The 17,503-nt window shown below is 61.2% G+C and overlaps 2 protein-coding genes across 7 annotated transcripts; both read left to right on the top strand.

Moving 5' to 3' along the window:
* Nucleotides 1–9,029: 9,029 nt before the first annotated feature.
* Nucleotides 9,030–10,084, top strand: SCT (secretin; the record flags this gene model as incomplete). The annotated part of the gene is made up of 4 exons (XM_038562963.1): nt 9,030–9,079; nt 9,441–9,542; nt 9,651–9,743; nt 9,841–10,084. Coding segments are annotated over 4 exons (369 nt in total), but the record flags the coding sequence as incomplete, so codon positions are not given.
* Nucleotides 10,085–11,203: 1,119 nt separating this feature from the next.
* CDHR5 (cadherin related family member 5) lies at nt 11,204–17,471 on the top strand. Of its 6 annotated transcripts, none has more exons than XM_038562954.1 (15): nt 11,204–11,324; nt 11,418–11,593; nt 11,876–11,926; nt 13,083–13,175; nt 13,288–13,389; nt 13,500–13,610; nt 13,685–13,855; nt 14,206–14,296; nt 14,429–14,526; nt 14,604–14,804; nt 14,878–14,991; nt 15,065–15,152; nt 15,485–15,574; nt 16,083–16,246; nt 16,466–17,471. In XM_038562954.1, exons 1-15 carry the CDS (start codon nt 11,270–11,272, stop codon nt 16,883–16,885), a joined length of 2,025 nt encoding a protein of 674 aa, XP_038418882.1. In that variant the 5' UTR covers nt 11,204–11,269; the 3' UTR covers nt 16,886–17,471. The 6 variants fall into 6 exon arrangements, with proteins under 6 accessions (XP_038418882.1, XP_038418881.1, XP_038418880.1 ...); XM_038562953.1 differs by having other exon boundaries at nt 16,080–16,246; XM_038562952.1 differs by having other exon boundaries at nt 15,248–15,574.
* Nucleotides 17,472–17,503: the final 32 nt, after the last annotated feature.

Genomic DNA, 17,503 nt, shown 5'->3' with positions numbered 1-17,503 from the left:
GTCCGCGGCGCGGGCTCACGCTGCGCTCCAGCCGGTTGCGACAGCGCGTCCTCATGGCCTCGGTGGCTCCGGGGCGCGGGAGCCTGTCCCCGTCGGGGCCCACCCGCCGCGCATGTAGCCCCGTGCTCTGGGCACTAGGGGGCAGCGGGGCCGCGGGCGGGGGGAGCGCAGAGCTGTTGCCAGGACCCCAGGAGCCTTCAGAGACAGCAGGGGACACCGGCCACCCCCCGGTGAGCCGCCGGGGTGCATATGGAAGCAAGTGCTCTCGGGAGATCGCCCTCTGCGCCCAAGGCTCCCTCTCAAATAAATAAATAAAATCTTAAAGAGAAAACAAGGATTCTGACCCCAAAATACCATAATGAGGGTCACAAGGGGCAAAGTCCCTCGGGTCTGATGCAGGACAGGTGCGTGTCCAGGGGCATCTAGCTCCGAGGTGCATCCAACGCCTCCTTCCCTGTGATGCAGACCGGTGCGGGACAGGGGAGGGGATGGTACCCTCGCAGGACAGACCCAAGGCAGGGCTGGTGCCCTGACCTTGGGTTACATGCCAAGCAGTGACTGTAGCCTAGCCTCTGACCCGCTTGCAGTTTCCTCTCTGTCCCCAGATGTCGGCCACCACTAAGCGGGAACGGGCAGTGTGGACCGGGATGGGATGTGTGCAGTGTAGACCTCTGACAAAGGATGCAGGTCCACAATATACAAAGAGCTCCATCAAGTCATCAAGAAAAGACAGTCCAGTTTTTAACGAAGGCAAAGGTCCTGCAGAGGCACATTAGTAGACGGAGGGCTCCAGGGGCCAGTAAGCAGGGAGGGACAGCTCGACACCCTGTCATCGGGGAAATGGCAACACAACTCACGGCGACTCACCTCCATGTACTAAGATGGAAGGAGTCACATATGTGATGTGAAAATGCCTTCTCCCAGCTGGGACCTTGTCACTTCCTCCTTGACAGCGGATCCGACCCCCTCCCCCCAAGCTGTGAGTCGGGGCGCTTTCCGTTCCCTGCCCGGCGGGCCAGTCGCCTGAGCACTGTTTGTTGAAAAGACTGTGTCTCCGTTGGCTCACTTTTCAGTTTCTGCCCCCAAAAATCACTGGATCGTCTTTGTGTGGGGCTCTTTTTTTTTAACCCTTGCCTGTGTTCCGTGAGCCACACGTCTAACGTCAGTCCTTGCAGAGTGACCCGCAGCCGTGACTCCTGCAGCCTCGCGGCCAGTGGGAACTCAGGCTCTGGGGCCCGAGCCTCCTTCCCACAGGACTGTCCTGGTCGCCCTCGTGCCTTGTCTGTGAGCCTGGCCCGGAGCCCCTGACTCCGGCACGACCCGCCTGCTGGGCATGTGACTTGGATCGCGCTGAATCTGTGCAACGAGTTTAGGGCAAAGTGACACCCGGGGACACCGAGCCCCCCATCTGTGAGCACGTATCTCCCTCTGAGGTCTCACATCGCGTCCATCGTCTCCAGCCTACGGGCCGCGCAGCCTAGGAGTTCGGGATTCTAGAGGCGGTAAATGGTTCTTCGGAGAAACGTCATTTCCGGGATCCCTGGGCGGCCCAGTCGGTTGGGCGTCTGCCCTCCGCCCAGGGCGTGATCCCGGGGTCCTGGGGTCGAGTCCCACGTCGGGCTGCCTGCTTCTCCCCCCGCCTCTGCTGTGCCCCTTGGTCACGCTCCCTCTCTCTTCCTCTCTCTGTCAAATAAATAAACTCTTTAAAAAAAACAAAAAAAAGAAAAGGAAACGTCATTTCCAGTTGTTCACTGCTAACGTGTAGAAATACAGTCTTGGGGTGTTGACCTCATGTCCTTTGTTGTTGCTAAAACCCGTTAATGCAAGGATTTTTCTTTTTTTAGTTTTTTTCAGAATTTCTACATGGACGATTACCTTATGAGTAGAAACCACTTTATTTCTCCTTTTCTTATCTGGATGCCCCCCTCCCTCCCCCCTCCTTCCCTCCCTCCCTCCCTCTGTCCCCCTTATTTCAGCAACCGGAACTGAACATGATGTCGCTGGAGCACCGAGCGCCAACATCTCCGCCCCGTTCTCCGCTTTTGGGGAAACTTCGGTCTCAGCACCGAGGGCCCTGGCAGCTGTGGGTTTCCCTTCCTCCTTGGGTTCAGGGAATTCCATCCTTGGGTTCCTGAGAGGCCGGGCCTGAGCAGGTGTCGCATCGTCTGCCGGACGCGGCCGGTGTCTCCCCTGCGGCCGCTGCGGGCTGGACTCCACTGGCAGATGGCGCCGCGGGCTCCTGGGCCCCAGGGCCTGCCCCGTCCACGGGGCGGCTGCGGGGGGGGGGGGGGGGGAGCAGCGGCGGCTCCCTCTGGGTCGCTCCCACGCAGGTCGGAGTGGAACCCACGCAGCCTGGGAGCCGGCGACCTGTCACCAGATCCTGGTGCTCGGTCTTGGGCCGGGTTGGGCGGCCGTCCTCGCAGGCGCGGGTCCTCCAGGACCTTGGCCTTGGGGCCCAAGGGCTTTTTTTTTTTTTTTAGATTTTATTTATTTATTCATGAGAGACACACACAGAGAGGCAGAGACACAGGCAGAGGGAGAAGCAGGATCCATGCAGGGAGCCTAATGTGGGACTTGATCCTGGGTCTCCAGGGTAATGCCCTGGGCTGCAGGCGGCGCTAAACCGCTGTGCCACTGGGGCTGCCCGGCCCGAGGGCTTTATATTCCGTTAGGGACCCTTCAAAAGAGATTGTATTTATTATTTCAGCAAGAGCGAGAGTGAGAGACAGAGACAGAGTGAGAGAGAGAGAGGGATAGAGGGCGACAGCGACAGCACGAGAGAGAAAGCGAGAAAGGGAGAGAGCGAGAGTGAGGGATAGCGAGACCAAGGGAGAGTGAGAGAGAGAGAGAGAGAGAGCGAGACAGAGAGCAAAAGAGAGCGAGAAGGACAGAGAGAGCGAGAGGGAAAGAGAATGAGAGAGAGCGAGAGTGACTAGCGACAGCAAGAGACAGCGAGAGAGCGAAGGAGAGAGAGAGAGAGAGAGAGCGCGAGAGAGCAGGAGAGCGACAGCGACAGGACGAGAGCGAGAGAGCGAGTGTTGAAGCCTCCGGGGTCGTAGGCTGTGTCTCTCCGCTCACTTCTGGCCGCATGGCTCTGCCGACGGCTCCGTAGGCCACAGGCCCAGAGTCCAGGCTCCGCTAAAGGCAAGCGAGGGAATTAGGGGCGATGGCACTGGTGGGGCTACACAGTTGAATACAACATTTTGTTTTTTAAGTCTACTTTTTTTAGTAAGCTCCACACCTACTGTGGGGCTTAAACCCATGACCCCGAGACCAAGAATCTCATGCTCCCCTAAGCCAGCCAGGCATCCTCGGGGATGTATTTTTTAAAATTCGTAGAACCAGGCATCGTAAAGAGTAGACATAAGTAGTAACCTAAACTTCACAAAAATGTGATCCCAGGTTTGAAGACAAAGGCTTTGGTGATGCTCAATAAAGGATGCAGAGCTGGGCAGCTCAGCCTGACACAAGGGTCCCCGAATCCCGGCCAGAGCCTCTGGCCGTTAAAAGCTGGGATGTGCAGCCTTGAGGAGCACTCCGTCCTCCTGGGACTGATGAGGATGTCCACGACCCTCCAGAATAGGACAGAAGCTGGAGCCATCACCCTCATGCTGACACAGGTGACGCAGGTGTTGGAGCTGTTTTGTGACCATTTCCTGTAGGGTTTTATGGGGTGTGTGGAACACTTAACACACTATTTATTTGGCTTGCAAGAGTCGTTCAATAGCCTAAGAATCTCTCCTTAGTCAACAAAACAAGAAGACAATATCAGCAAAGCTGTAGAAGTTTCTTTTTTTTTTCAAGATTTTATTTATTTATTCATGAGAGACACAGAGACACAGGCAGAGGGAGTAGCAGGCTCCATGCAGGGAGCCCGACGTGGGACTCGATCCCCGGACCCGGGATCATGCCCTGAGCCAAAGGCAGACGCCCAACCACCGAGTCACCCAGGGTCCCGCTGTAGAAGATTCTGAACAACCATCATTCAAGGAGATACATGACATTTGTGGCACCGTCCATCCCACGACAGGGAAATACCCATTCTTTTCAGATAGATACAGAGCATTCAGCAAGACAGACCATATCCTGCATCAGAAAAGAAAGCTTAACACAGTTTTTAAAAGAATGGAAATCATAAAAAGTATGTTCGCCGATCACAAAAGAATTAAATTAGGAACAAACAGAAAGGGGTCCCCAGGTGGCTTGGCGGCTGAGCATCTGCCTCAGGTTCAGGGTGTGACCCCAGGGTCCTGGAATCGAGTCCCACATCGGGTTCCCTGCACAGAGCCTGCTTCTCCCTCTGCCTGTGTCTCTGCCTCTCTCTCGCTCTCTCTTTCTGTCTCTGATGAATAAATAGCTAAAATCTTTTTTTAAAAAAGAGAAACAAACAGAAAGCTAACAGGGAAATCTCCAAAAATTTTGGAATTAACACAAGCTTAGAGATAATCTGTGGGTCAAAGGAGAAGTTGGAAAATATTTTGGAAAATGAAAATACATCATATCACAATTTTTTTTTCATATCACAATTTTTTAAAAAGATTTTTATTTATTTATTTGACAGAGAGACTGTGCCGGCAAGGAGGGGTGGTGCTGGGCAGAGGGAGAGGGAGAAGCAGGCTCCTCATGGAGCAGGGAGTTTGATATGGGACTCAATCCCAGACCCTGAGATCATGACCTGAGCCGAGCCGAGGGCAGAGTGTTCACCAACTGAGCCACCCAGGTGTCCCCGTCATGTCAAAATTTATCGGTTGGAGCTAAAGCTATACTCAGGAAAATTCACAGATTAACTACTTTACTTAATTTGAAAAGGAGGATGGTCTCAAATTAATGCAAAGTAGATCCAAAGAAGAAATACCGCACGATCCTATTGACTGATGCAGAAAAAAACACCTGACAACATTCAACATGCACTCGTGATAAAAGTGCTTAGCAATCTAGAAATAGGAGGAACTTCCTCAACCCGAGGAAGCACGATGAAACCCCGCAGTCGGCACGATGCTTCAAGATGCAAGGCTGAGTGCCTTCCACCTGAACTCCGGAACAAGGCGGGGGGGGGGGGGGGGGGGGGGGGGGGGGGGGCGGGGGGGGGGGCTCTCTCCGCCCCATTCAGCTCTGTGCTCCTATCGCCCTAGCCAGCCCTAGCCAGTGCGAGCGAGCAATAGGCAACATGTAATAATAGACACCCAGATTGGACAGGGAGGAGGAAACCGCCCCTGTTCACAGACAACATGACTGTCTAAGTAAAACCCCAAGGAAACTACGAAAGCTCCTCAAACTAGTAAGTCAGCTTAGTGGGAGAGCAGGATACAAAGTTGACGATAAAGCCCAGCAGTGAATAACTGGAAGCCAAAAGTAAAAAGTAAAACACAACACCATTTACAACAGCTGTAATAACACATGAAATATATAGACATCTGACAAAACATGTACAGGGTCAGGGTACCTGGGTGGCTCAGTCGGGGAGGCGTCTGCCTTAGGCTCAGGGCGTGGTCCCAGGGGCCTGGGATGGAGCCCCACGTGGGGCTCCTTGCTCAGTGAGGGGTCTGCTTCTTCTCCCTCTGCCTCTCCCCCACCTTATGTGCACATGCGTGTGCACTCTCTCTCTCTCAAATTTTTTAAAAGGCTAAAAATTGGGACACCTGGGTGGCTCAGCAGTTGAGTGTCTGCCTTCAGCTCAGGGCGTGATCCTTGAGTCTCCGGATCGAGTCCCATGTCGGGCTCCCTGCATGGAACCTGCTCCTTCCTCTGTCTGTGTCTCTGCCTCTCTCTCTCTCTCTCTCTCTCTCTCTCTCTCTGTATGTCTCATAAATAAATAAATAAAATCTTTTAAAAAAATAAATAAAACTATAAGTTAAAAAAAAATAAAAGTCAAAAATGTTTTCCCCTCATAGAATGGGAGAAAATATCAGCAAATCACATTTTCAGCAAATGACTTGTACGCAACATATATAAAGAACTCTCAGAGCTCAACAATTACATCACAACAAAGAAAACTCCAGATCAATATCCCTTATAAATATATATACGAAACTCTTCAACAAACTATGAACAAACCAAATCCAGCAGCATTTTTTTTAAAGGATTATGCACTATGACTATGACTAACTGGGGATTTATTCCAGGAATGCAAGGGTAATTCAACAAACAAAATTCAATCAATGTAATACATCACATTACTGGAAAGAGGGGAAAACCCATTTAATCAACTCAACAGGTGCAGAAAAAGCATTTGATGAAATCCAATACCCTTTTATAATAAAAAAGACTCAATAAACTATGAAAAGAAAGAAACTTCCTCAACATGGTAAAGGACATCTATCAAAAACCCACAGCAAACACCACACTCAATAGTTGGGAGACTGAAAGCTTTTTTTCCCTAAGATCAAGACAAAGACAAGAATACCCAGTTTTGCTGCTTCTCTTCATCATGTGCTGGAAGTTCTAGCTAGAATAATTAGGCAAGAAAAAGAAATAAAAGGTACCCAGAATTGGAAGGGGATAAGTAAGCTATTTCTATTTGCAGATGACATGGTCTAAGGCATAGAAAATCCAACAAAACAAAACCCTACTACAGCTAATAAATACATTCAGCAAAGTTGCAGGATATGAGATCACTGTATTTCTCTACAGTAGTAATGAACAATCCAGAAATGAAATTAAGAGGGCAGCCCAGTGGCCCAACGGTTTAGCGCCGCCTTCGGCCCAGGGCGTGATCCGGGAGTCCCGGGATCGAGTCCCGTGTCGGGCTTCCTGCATGGAGCCTGCTTCTCCCTCTGCCTGGGTCTCTGCCTCTCTCTCTGTGTCTCTGTGTTTCTCATGAATAAATAAATATAATAAAAAAGAAATTAAGAAAATAATTCATTTGTAACAGTATCAAAAAGAATAAAATACTCAGAAGATAACCCTCTAGGGTCCCCTCTGTCTTCGGGAGCTCTGTAGTATCACTCAAACTTTACTATCATTCAATACATTTTCTTTGCTGCCCACCAAAAAAGTAATTAATTAAAATACTCAGAAATAAATTTAAGCGGGGCATCTGGGTGGCACAGTCAATTGGGAGTCCAGCTCTGGCTTTCAGCTCGGGTCATGATCTCAGGGTCATGTGATGAAGCCCCCAAGCTGGGCTTTTTTTTTTTTTTTTTAAGATTTATTTATTTGTTTATTCAGAGAGAGAGAGACAGGCTCCAGGCAGGGAGCCTGATGCGGGACTCGATCCCGGGTCTCCAGGATCACACCCCAGGCTGCAGGCGGTGCTAAACCACTGTGCCACCGGGGCTGCCCCAAGCTGGGCTTTATACTCAGCTCAGAGTCTGCTTGGGATTCTCTCTCCCTTTCCCTCTGCCCCTCCGACTTGTGCTGTCTCTCTCTCTCTCTCAAATAAATAAATAAATCTGAAAAAAAAGAAAGAAATTTAACCAAGAATGTGAGTCATGTACACTGAAAGCTACGAAACATTGCTGGGGAAGATTAAAGCCGACGATGTTCATGGCTTGAAAGACTTCATATTGTTACGATGGCCTTTCAAAACCCCGTTGGCCTCTTTTTTTTTTTTTTTAAGAAATGTTAAAGCCAACCCTAAGTTCGTATGGAAGTGTACGTAAGGAACCACAAATAAAACAATCTTGAAAAAGAAAAACAAAGTTGTAGGACTCACAGCTCCTGATTTAAAAACTTAGCACAGGGGGGCCTGGGTGGCTCAGTGGTGGAGCCGCTAACTGTGGCCCAGGGCGTGACCCGGTCCCGGATGAGTCCCACATGGAGTTCCCCGCAGGGAACCTGCTTCTCCCGCTGCCTGTGTCACTGCCTCTCTGTCTCCCATGAATAAATAAATAAAATCTTAAAAAAAAAAAAATCTTTTGTGCATCAAAGGTCACTATCAAGAGAGCGAAAAGAAAACTCACAGAATGGGAGAAAATATTTACAAATCACGTATGTGATAAGAGTCTAGTACCCAGGGGCGCCTCGGTGGCTCAGTGGGTTCCCCGCAGGGGAGCGGGAAGGAGGGGGGGCCAGGAGGGGAGGCGCGGGCACAGCTGGAGGCCTGAGCCTCCTTCCCGAGGCTGGAGGCCTGAGCCTGCGCCCTGAGTCACTCCTGCTTGATCGATCCGGGGTCAGGTCAGGCTTTTAAAAACCAGTACTGATGAAATTCTTGACCAGAAAGTGCGAACTAGTAAATGAAGTTGTAAACTAGTAGTTCTTAAAAAAATAATAATAATAATAAAAAATAAAATTGAAATAAACCCGTTCTTGTGTTAAACTTTACATTTACTTCTTAAAAGATTGTATTTAAGTTTTTATCTATTCATTCATTTAAGTCATCTCGACACCCAACCCGGGGATCAGGAATCCCACGTCCTATCCACCCAGCCCGCCGGGCGCCCCAAACTTTACATTCATTTACAAATAGTCAGTGGGACGCCTGAGCGGCTCGGGTGGGATGTCGGGGGCCTGGGGTGCAGCCCCACAGCCGCCTCCCTGCTCAGCCAGGAGCCTCTCCTCCCTCTCCTTCCGCCCGATGCTCCCCCTGCCTGTGCGCCCCCGCTCTCTCTGTCTCTCTCTTAAATTAAAAAAATAAAAATAATTAGTAGACTTTCCTTAAAGAGCAGTTTTAGGGTCACGGAAACATTGATCAGGAAGTACAGAAAGTAAGCACGCGGACCCAGCCCGCGCCCCGCCCGCCGCTGTCTCCCCACGCGCTCCTGTCCCCGCGGGCCCTCGGCTCCAGGCGCCCTCCCCGACCCCCGCGGGCCCCCAGCCCCCAGCCCCGAGGGGCGCCGACGCGGCGGTGCGGGCGGGAGGCCAGCCGGGCCGACAGCTGCGGGGGCGGCCCTGACCTTCCCGGCGATCGATGCGGCGCGGCCTGGCCGCGCGGAGCCGGGGCGGGGGAGCCGGGCGGGGAGCCGGGGCGGTGCTCCCCCCTACCCCGGGCGCTATAAAGGGGCCGCGCTCGCTCCGGGCGCCGCCGCCTCCGCTCCCCGCGCCCACCGCCGCCCACCATGGCCCTCCCGGCCCCGCCGCTGCTGCTGCTGCTGCTGGCGCTGCTGCCCCGGGGCCCCGCCGCGCTCCCCGCGCCCCGCAGGTGAGCCCCGGGCCGGACCCGCCCCGCCTCGCCCCGCCCCGCCCCCGCCCCCGCCCGGCCCCGACGGCCCTGACCGCCCCTCGCCCCTCTGCCCCTCCGCCCCTCGCCCCTGCACCTCTCGCCCCTCCGCCCCTCGCATCTCGCTCCTCCGTCCCTCCGCCCCGCGCCCCTCCGTCCCTCCTCCCCTCGCCCCTCCGCCCCTCGCCCCTCCTCCCCTCGCCCCTCGTCCCTCCGCCCCTCGCCCCTCCTCCCCTCCGCCCCTCCTCCCCTCCGCCCCTCGCCCCTCCTCCCCTTCGCCCCTCCGCCCCTTCACCCCTCCGCCCCTCGCCCCTCCGCCCCTCGCCCCTCCGTCCCTCCGCAGGGCCCCGCGGCACTCGGACGGCACGTTCACCAGCGAGCTCAGCCGCCTGCGGGAGAGCGCCCGGCTGCAGCGGCTGCTCCAGGGGCTGGTGGGGAAGCGCAGGTGAGGGCGGGGCGGGGACGGGGCGGGGGGGGGGTGGTGCTGGGACCGGGTCGGAGGGCGCCTGGCTGGGGCAGCCCCAGGACTAACGCTGGTCGGGGCGGGGGGCAGCGAGCAGGACGCAGAGAACAGCACGAGCTGGACCACGGCCCCCGACGGCCGCCTGTGCCTGCGCTGGCCCGACTCGCCCGCCCTGCGCGCCTGGTGAGCACCGGCCCTGGGCCCGGGGGGCGCGGAGGTGAGGGGCGCTGGTGACCCGGAGGCCAGCTTCTCGCTCCCGCCTCACCCGCTGTGTCCACAGGGTGCCCCTGAGGGACCCCCTGGATCAGGCCTGGGCTCCCCAGCCGCCTCCCGGAACCGGGTCTGGGGCCTCGTTTTCGGAGCCGGCCATCCCTGCTGCCCAGGTGACACGGAGGAGGCCTTGAGGAAGAAGGGACCTGCCGCGGCAGCCGCCACGGCCGCCGCCCGGAGCCGACTGGGGCCTGGACGGGAGGGGGCAGGGGACGGGTTGTAACTGTCACCAATAAAGAGGAATTCAGACGGTGGCCCTCTGAGCTCCCTCTGCGCCGTCCCCCAGGGCGGGGCTGGCGGCACCAGGCGACCACAGGCTCCAGGACTGTGGCCACACCCAGTGCCCTTTACACCTGGGAGCCTGTGGGGCGCCTCACCTCCCTTCTGTCTCCTGTCCTGTCACCTGAGCTCCCCAGAGACCCATCCGGATCCCTGCCAGCTACTCAGCAAACATTCAGGGGCTCTGGGGGGGCACAGGACACCTGCCCTGGAGGCCCCTTGTCACAGTGCCAGCCGGTGGGAGGACCTGGGGGGCAAGGAGGCTCAGGCCGGGCAGGAAGAGGTGACGGGCATGGGTGCCACCAGGGGCCCAGGAGTGCACCCCAGGGGGAGGCTGTGAGCCTGGCTCCTGCTCCCGGCTGTGTGGTCTGAGCCTGTGCAGAGGGGGATGACACCCCAGGGGAGCCACGGAGGCGGTGCTGACACAGGAAGGGATGAGGCCAGGAGCCAAGGGCGAGGAAGCAGAAGGGCCACACCCCCTACTGTCCCTGCGTGGGGGGGGCCTCTCCCCTGCTGCCTTGGGCTTGGGGGCCCTTGGGGTAGGGCGGCAGGGGCCAGGGCCCAGGAGCCTGCCAGGGACCCCTGAAGACCCGGGCTCCCCCCGCCCCGAGCTCCCAGCAGCCTCCAGAAACACTGCCGCCCCCACCCCTGCCCTTGGAGGAAGTGGGGTGTTTCCAGCACAGGCAGGGGCGACCCCAGGACACAGACTGTGCAGGGAGGGGAGGTGGGCTTGGAGGGAACACCCGGGGTCTGACTTGGCTCCAAGATGATTCTGGAAGGAGAGCCCAGCGAAGGGGCGGCCGGGGCTAGGGGGACGGGTGGGTACAGCAGACACGGGAGCCAGGCCTGGGCCCCCAACCCCTGCCCCGGCTGCGCCCACCCAGCACGACCCGGGCCCTGCGCAGGCCCATGGAGCCCTGAGCCGGGAGCCCCCGTGGCCATGGCCCCCGCACGTGGCCCAGGGCTGGTGGGCAACCACGGGACGCCCCCTCCGGGCAGCTGGCCAGGCCTGGGCGGCGGCCGGCGAAAGCCCCCCTGCTGGAGGCCGAGGCCTGTAAAGGATCACACTGTGGGGCGGTGCCTGGTGGGGCAAAGGTCGCCCGCTGAGCCGCCACCCGGCAGCCAGCTGCGCACAGGGTCGAGCAGCGCGGCCCACGGAGATGGGGGCTTGGGCCCTGCTGCTGCCGCTGCTGGTGGCCACGGCACGGGCCCAGGGTAGCTGCGGGGCGGCGGGGGCAGTTGGGGCGGCGGGGGGGGTGCAGGGGCGGGGGGGTGGGGGGCACTGAGCCTTCCCTTCCTGCTCTCCAGTCTGCGCCGTAAGCAACAACATCTTCGAGGTCCAGGAGAACACGATTCAGAGCGGGCCCCTGGCTCACATCGACGTCCCCGCGGGCCAGCAGGTGACCCTCGGGTCGTCGTCCACTCCCTTCGCCTTTCGGATCCAGGGGACTGAGCTGTTTCTCAACGTGACTCCTGACTATGAGGTGCAGACGGGGGGCCGGGTGGGGCCCCACACAGGGCAGCTGAGTGGCGGGCGCGCTCCTCGGACCGGGGCTGTCCCAGGCTCGGGGTCCGTCTGCTCGGGGTCCGTCTGCGCTTCGCTGGCCGCCCCGCCCCCGCATCATCCACGGACCCCTCTGGGGCCTCCAGGCTTGGTGATGCCCTGGCCCCAAGGGGCATAGGGCCATTAGGGGCTGGAGCTGCCCCTGGACTTAGCGTGGACGCTGGGGACCCTGGTGACCACCCGGCCCCCGTCTGCCCCCCAGGAGAACACCCTGCTGGAGGCGCACCTGGAGTGCAAGAGTGGCAACACCGTGGTGAGTACCCCCATCCCCTGCCTCTGGGTCGCCGCCCCCACCCTATGACATCACAGCTCTTGGGCTTGGACCTCTGCACTCTGTTCTGACTGGTCCAGGGCCCCGCCCTGGGGACCTCACCCTGTGCGGTTTACAAGTGTCGCTCCTGGGCTGGCGCCCCCACTTCCTCCCGCCCAGACTGCCCCGAGGTGCAGACCCCCCAGCACAGAGGCACCTTGCCCAACCGGTTCCCTCGCCCCCACCCCCTCCCCACACCTCTCTCCATCGGCAAGTCCGTGAGCTCTGCCTGAAGCTGGACTCCAGACCAACCAGGGCCTTGGCCACCAGCATCTCCCTTCCGGAAACTTGGAGCTGGCTGCTTGCTCCCCTCCCGGCCTCAGCCAGTCCAGTCTCAGTGTGGCAGGACCATCGGGCCCAGCCAGCGGCGCATCCCCGCCCGGCGCCCCGGCTGCTCTCCCGCTCAGAGGCAAGGCTGAATGCCCCGGGCAGCGGGCAGCGCCAGGTGCCCCAGCCCGAGGCCGCTCCAGCTGCCCTTGAGCCCTCTCCCCAGACGCGCACCTGCCTCCCGCTGTCGCCCCTCGGCCTTCGCTCCAGGACCACCTTCTCAAGGGGCCCCTGACCACTCTGTCCTGAGCTGCAAGCCCGGCCCCCACGCACCTGTCGGCTTGCCCACGGTCCCCGGTCCTTCCGATTTTGTCATTATCTGCAAAGGGACTCGTGGGCATCATGTGACCCCCGATGCCCGCCCTCCCCACAGTCACGGAGCCGCCAGCAAGGCCCACCCAGCGAGGCCGCCGGCTACTTCTCTCTAGCATCTGCCCCTCCGGCCCTTCCTCTCTAGTGTGTTTATTGAAGCAATCTCTCCCCTCAACGTGGGCCTGAACTCCCACCCCGAGATCAAGAGTCGCCCCCTCCTCCCACTGAGCCAGCCGGGTGCCCCTCCCGAGCCTCTTTCAACATATGGGTTCCCCTTCCTCTCTTCCTTTCTCCTCGGGAATTATTTTTGAAGCGATTTGCTCATTTCGCCGTGGTTCTCACCTGGGATTGGCGGTGCCCCAGCCCGGCCGGTAGCCAAGTCCTTTGCCCGGGCACCTGCCGTCCCCGGGCTCGCGGCGGCCCGTGTGTGATGCAGGGTGCTCAGGCCGTGTCCCCGCAGGTGACCCAGCTGAGGGTGATTGTGTTTGTGCTGGACGTCAACGACAACCCACCCAAGTTCCCCTTTAAACTCCGGGTGGAGGACGTGCCCGAGGTGAGAGCCGGGGGGCGGGGGGCGAGGGGCCGGAGAGCAGGGCTAGTGGCCTGGGCCTTGGCCTGGGGGACCAGGGGTCGAGGGTGTAGACACCACTCCCCTCCATCCCCAGGACAGTAAAGTGAACACCACTGTCATCCCTGAGACGGAACTGGAGGCTCAAGATCCCGACAAGGATGACGTCTTGTTCTACACCCTCCAAGAGGTGACCCCGGTCAGTGTCCCCGACCCCCACGCCAACTCTGAACCCTCCCGTCGGGCAGCCCCTCTCCATGTTCCCCAGGGTCTCAGGCTGAGTCGCACCCGCCCCCCCCACCTCCCCAGGGTGCTGGTAGCTTCTTCTCCTTGCTGGGCACCAACCTGCCCGCCCTGCGGCTGGACCGGCCCCTGGACTTCTACAAGTGGCAGAACATGAGCCTCCTGCTGCTGGTGCGGGTGAGCAGGCCGGGACACCCCCCCGCTGCCCCCAGCCCCCGCTCGCAGGCCTGACCCCCGCTGCGCTCCCACAGGACACACAGGAGGAGAACGCCCAGCCCAGCCACACAGCCACGGCCACCCTGGTCCTGGACGTGCGGCCCGCCGACCTCCGGCCCCCCTGGTTCCTGCCCTGCGCCTATTCAGACCTTTACGTCTGCATCAACGCCGAGTACCAGGGGGCCATCCCCACAGGCCACAGACTGGTACTGGGGGTGGGGGGGCGGGGGGTGTGTGGGCTTGGGGCCCTGCGGCCGGGCCAGAACCCCTGGGGACCCGCTGAAGTGGGCCGCCCGCCACAAGAGGCACCCCAAGGCGCCGGGGGCAGCGGGGCAGACGCGGGCTCTAGGCCCCCATGGTACCGAGCACGTGTACCGAGTGCAGCCTCGGTGTGACTGCTCCCTGTCCCTCCTGGGGCCGCCATCGCTCAGATCAATCCGAGGTCTTTGCACAAATTCACCCCCACGGGGCGTGCTCAGCAGCCGTGTGGGGAACGGGGGCTGCGCTGGGCCCCGCTCAGCGGCCCCAGGTGTCTCCCCTGTCCCTGCTCCTGCAGCCAGCCCCCCTTGTCCTGCGTCCCGGGCCCATCTATGCCGTGGACGGGGATCGGGGCGTCAACCAGCGTGTCCTCTACAGCATCGTGACAGGTGAGTGCGCGCTGGAGCCCTGCCTCTGCATCCTGGACCTGGGGGGACTTGCCCGTGGGCAGAGCCAGCGGGGGCCCCAGACCTCAGACCCCTGGACGGAGCGAGAGGCCTCACCTCCCCCCATCTTCGCAGGACAAGACGACGGCACATTTGCCATCGACGCCAACTCGGGCAACCTCACCATGACCAGGAGCGTTCCCAGCCCAAAGACCTTCACGCTGCTGGTCAAGGTGGGCGCCCTGGCCAGGCCTCCATGGGGCCGGGGCTTTGAGGACCTGCTTGTCGCTGAGGCCTCCCCCACCCCCAGGGTGAGCAGTCAGACGGCGCCCGCTACTCGGTGACCTGGGTCACGATCGAGGCCCGAAGTGCCACTGGCAGCGTGCCCCAGTTCCCGCAGAGCCGCTACTATGGCACCGTGGCGCTCAACTCTGCAGTGGGCGTGGAGATCCGAGACACAGCCAGCCCCTCCCTGCCTCTGAGGGTCTGGGCTCAGGACCCCGACTTTCCGGTAGGCACCAGGCCCTCTGTGGGGGGGGAGTCGGGGGGCAGCCTGGGCCCAGGGCTCACTGCGCAGTGTCCAGGACCTCAACTCCGCCATCACGTATCGCATCACCAATAACACCAAATTCCGGATGGATGGCGAGATCGTGCGGACCGCCGCCCAGCTGACCCAAAAGGGGGTCTCCTATGCAGAGGTAAGGGTGGGGGGCACCCCCAAGGGGGGACGACGGCGGGGCCTGTGAGGGACCAGCCCCGCTTCTGCTCCAGGTTGAGGCCATGAACACCGTGACCGCAGGCACCGCCCGCTCGGTGCTGGAGATACAGGTGCTGGAGCCGCAGGGACCCGCCCCCACAGGTGAGCCCGGCTGCTCACCCCGGCGGGGGGCGGGGGCTCCCCGGGGCGGGCGCGCTGGACAGAGGCAAGCCCGGATCCTGTCCCTGGCCCCCCAGGTTCATCAGGGCCCCCAGAAACCCCCACACCCCCAGGGGCTGGAGGAACCACCAGCCTCTCGAGCAGCACTGCCTCAGAAGCCCCCAGGCCCCCGGGGCCCTCCCAGGGATCCTCTACGACCAGCTCTGGGGGGGGCGCTGGCCCACATCCCCCCACAACCACAACTCTGAGGCCACCAGCCTCATCTACGCCCGGGGGGCCCCCCAGTGTGGGAACCAGCACCTCCCTCCCATCAGCCTCACCCAGCGGGGGCTCAACACCAACACTGGAGCCAGGAACCTCTCAGCCGCTGGCCCCTGACCCCAGCAGGACCCCCCAGCCCTCAGGTAGCACCTCCCGCTTGCCCTAGTCGCCCTCGGGGTGGTCCTGGGGGTCCTGGTAGGGCAGAGTCTGCCTGGGGTGGCCCAGCACGACCACGCTGACCGTGAAATCCTGAGACAGCCTGCTCTGGGCCGGGCAGGCACAGGCCCCGGGTGCCCCTGACTAGGCAGGCCGGGGAAGGTGTCCAGAGCATGGGGCAGGAGCCAGATTCGGGGTCCGGGGGACCCCGCGATTCCAGGCCTTCCGTGTACCGGCCCCAGCACTGCCTTCATGGCCTTCCAGGGTGCCGGACCCCTGGCTTCCACTGGGAGCTGGTGGGCACTGACGCCCGCCCGCCCGCCCTGCCTCCTGCAGCACGGCCTCCCCGACGGCCCCTGGGAGCAGCCAGCTCCTCGGTCGGGGGGTGAGTAGTGCCCTTCCCCGGAGCCTCAGCTGTCACGTCAGGGGGTGCAGAGCCTGGGGTGGGTGGTGGGGGTGCCGGGTGCCCGCAGTAGCCGGTGGCCTTGCCAGCAGGACCGGCCCAGAGCCAAGCTGAGGACCGGCGCTTCTCTGCGGTGGACATGGCGGCCCTGGGCGGGGTGCTGGGCGCGCTGCTGCTCCTGGCTCTGATCGCCCTCGTTATCCTGGGCCACAAGCAGTTCGGCAGGCGGCTCAAGTGCTGCTCCGGAAAAGCCCTGGTGAGGCCTGAGCGGGCGGGGGCAGCACCGAGGGCCCACGGGGGAGGGCAGGAGGGGGGGCCGGGCGGTCGTCCCAGCCCACGGAGTGTGGAGGCGGACACGGCAAGGAAAGGAAAGACCAGCCCGCGGCCCTGTCCCCCAGGACGGCTCCGGGGACAGTCCCAGCCCCAGCCGGGCCGGGGCCTGGGTGATGCCCTGATCGTCCCGTCTCCCCGCCAGGACCACCAGGCGCTCGCCTTCGACAACCAGGCCTTCTCGGACCCCCAAGAGGCCAACTGGGCGCCGGCTCCGCGCGCCTCCCCCGGCCCCACGCGGGCGGGGCCCCCCGAGCCCCCCGAGCCCACGCCCCAAGAGGCCTCTGGCTCCGCAGCCGCGGGCCCTGCCCCCGGCGCCCCCGAGGCGGCCCGGGATGGAGGCAGCCCCGCCGCCGTGAGGTCCATCCTGACCAAGGAGCGGCGGCCCGACGAGGGCGGCTACAAGGCCGTGTGGTTCGGGGAGGACATCGGGGCCGAGGCCGACGTGGTGGTCCTCAACGCGCCCGCCCCCGACGCGGCCCGCGCCCCCGACTCGGGCAGCGAGCACAGCGGCGACGGGGACGACGAGGACGGGGAGCCCGGCGGGGGCTCCACCTACGTCTAGCCCGGCGCCCCCCGCCCCCCGCGCAAAATAAAGGCACGGTGTCCAAGCTCTGCTGCGCCAGGGTGCCCAGAGCCGCCGCCGGAGGGGAAGGCGTGGCCTATGCGTCCCCTCCCCCACCCCTCCCCCCCGCCCCCCGCAGCTCTGCGTCCCGCTTCCCGTAAACCACCTGCCGCCTCGGGGCTTCCCGGGCTGGAGCCAGCTGGCGGCCCAAGTTCCTCTCCCGGTGTGACCGCGGCCGCACCCTGCGCGGCGGGGGCACCCCTTCTTTGCCTGGGGGCTGAGGGGCCCCCCTCGGGAACACTACTCTGGAGGGCGAGGTCCCGGGCCTGCGGGGCGCAGCGGCCGCAGCGGGGACAGAACCCCTCTGGGGGCCTCCTCAGGGGGGGACCTCCCTGACCCTCGTGGGCCCTCCGCGCTTTTCCTGATGAAAAGGCATCCCCAATGCCGTTCCAAATGTCTTATTCTAGGGATCCCTGGGTGGCGCTGCGGTTTGGCGCCTGCCTTTGGCCCAGGGCACGATCCTGGAGACCCGGGATCGAATCCCACGTCGGGCTCCCGGTGCATGGAGCCTGCTTCTCTCTCTGCCTGTGTGTCTGCCTCTCTCTCTCTCTGTCTGTG

Source organism: Canis lupus, chromosome 18 (genome assembly GCF_011100685.1).
Source record: "Canis lupus familiaris isolate Mischka breed German Shepherd chromosome 18, alternate assembly UU_Cfam_GSD_1.0, whole genome shotgun sequence".
Taxonomy (NCBI): Eukaryota; Metazoa; Chordata; class Mammalia; order Carnivora; family Canidae; genus Canis; species Canis lupus.
This window is presented reverse-complemented; position numbering and strand designations above follow the sequence as displayed.

What these genes read in the sequence shown, in the direction of transcription:
- CDHR5 (XM_038562951.1), top strand. Translation starts at nt 11,270, where the DNA reads ATGGGGGCTTGGGCCCTGCTGCTGCCGCTGCTGGTGGCCACGGCACGG. An exon ending in GCAAGAGTGGCAACACCGTG is followed by an intron (nt 11,927 to 13,082) that starts GTGAGTACCCCC and finishes GTGTCCCCGCAG; the next exon opens with GTGACCCAGCTGAGGGTGAT. An exon ending in CAGGACCCCCCAGCCCTCAG is followed by an intron (nt 15,575 to 16,079) that starts GTAGCACCTCCC and finishes TGGCCTTGCCAG; the next exon opens with CAGGACCGGCCCAGAGCCAA.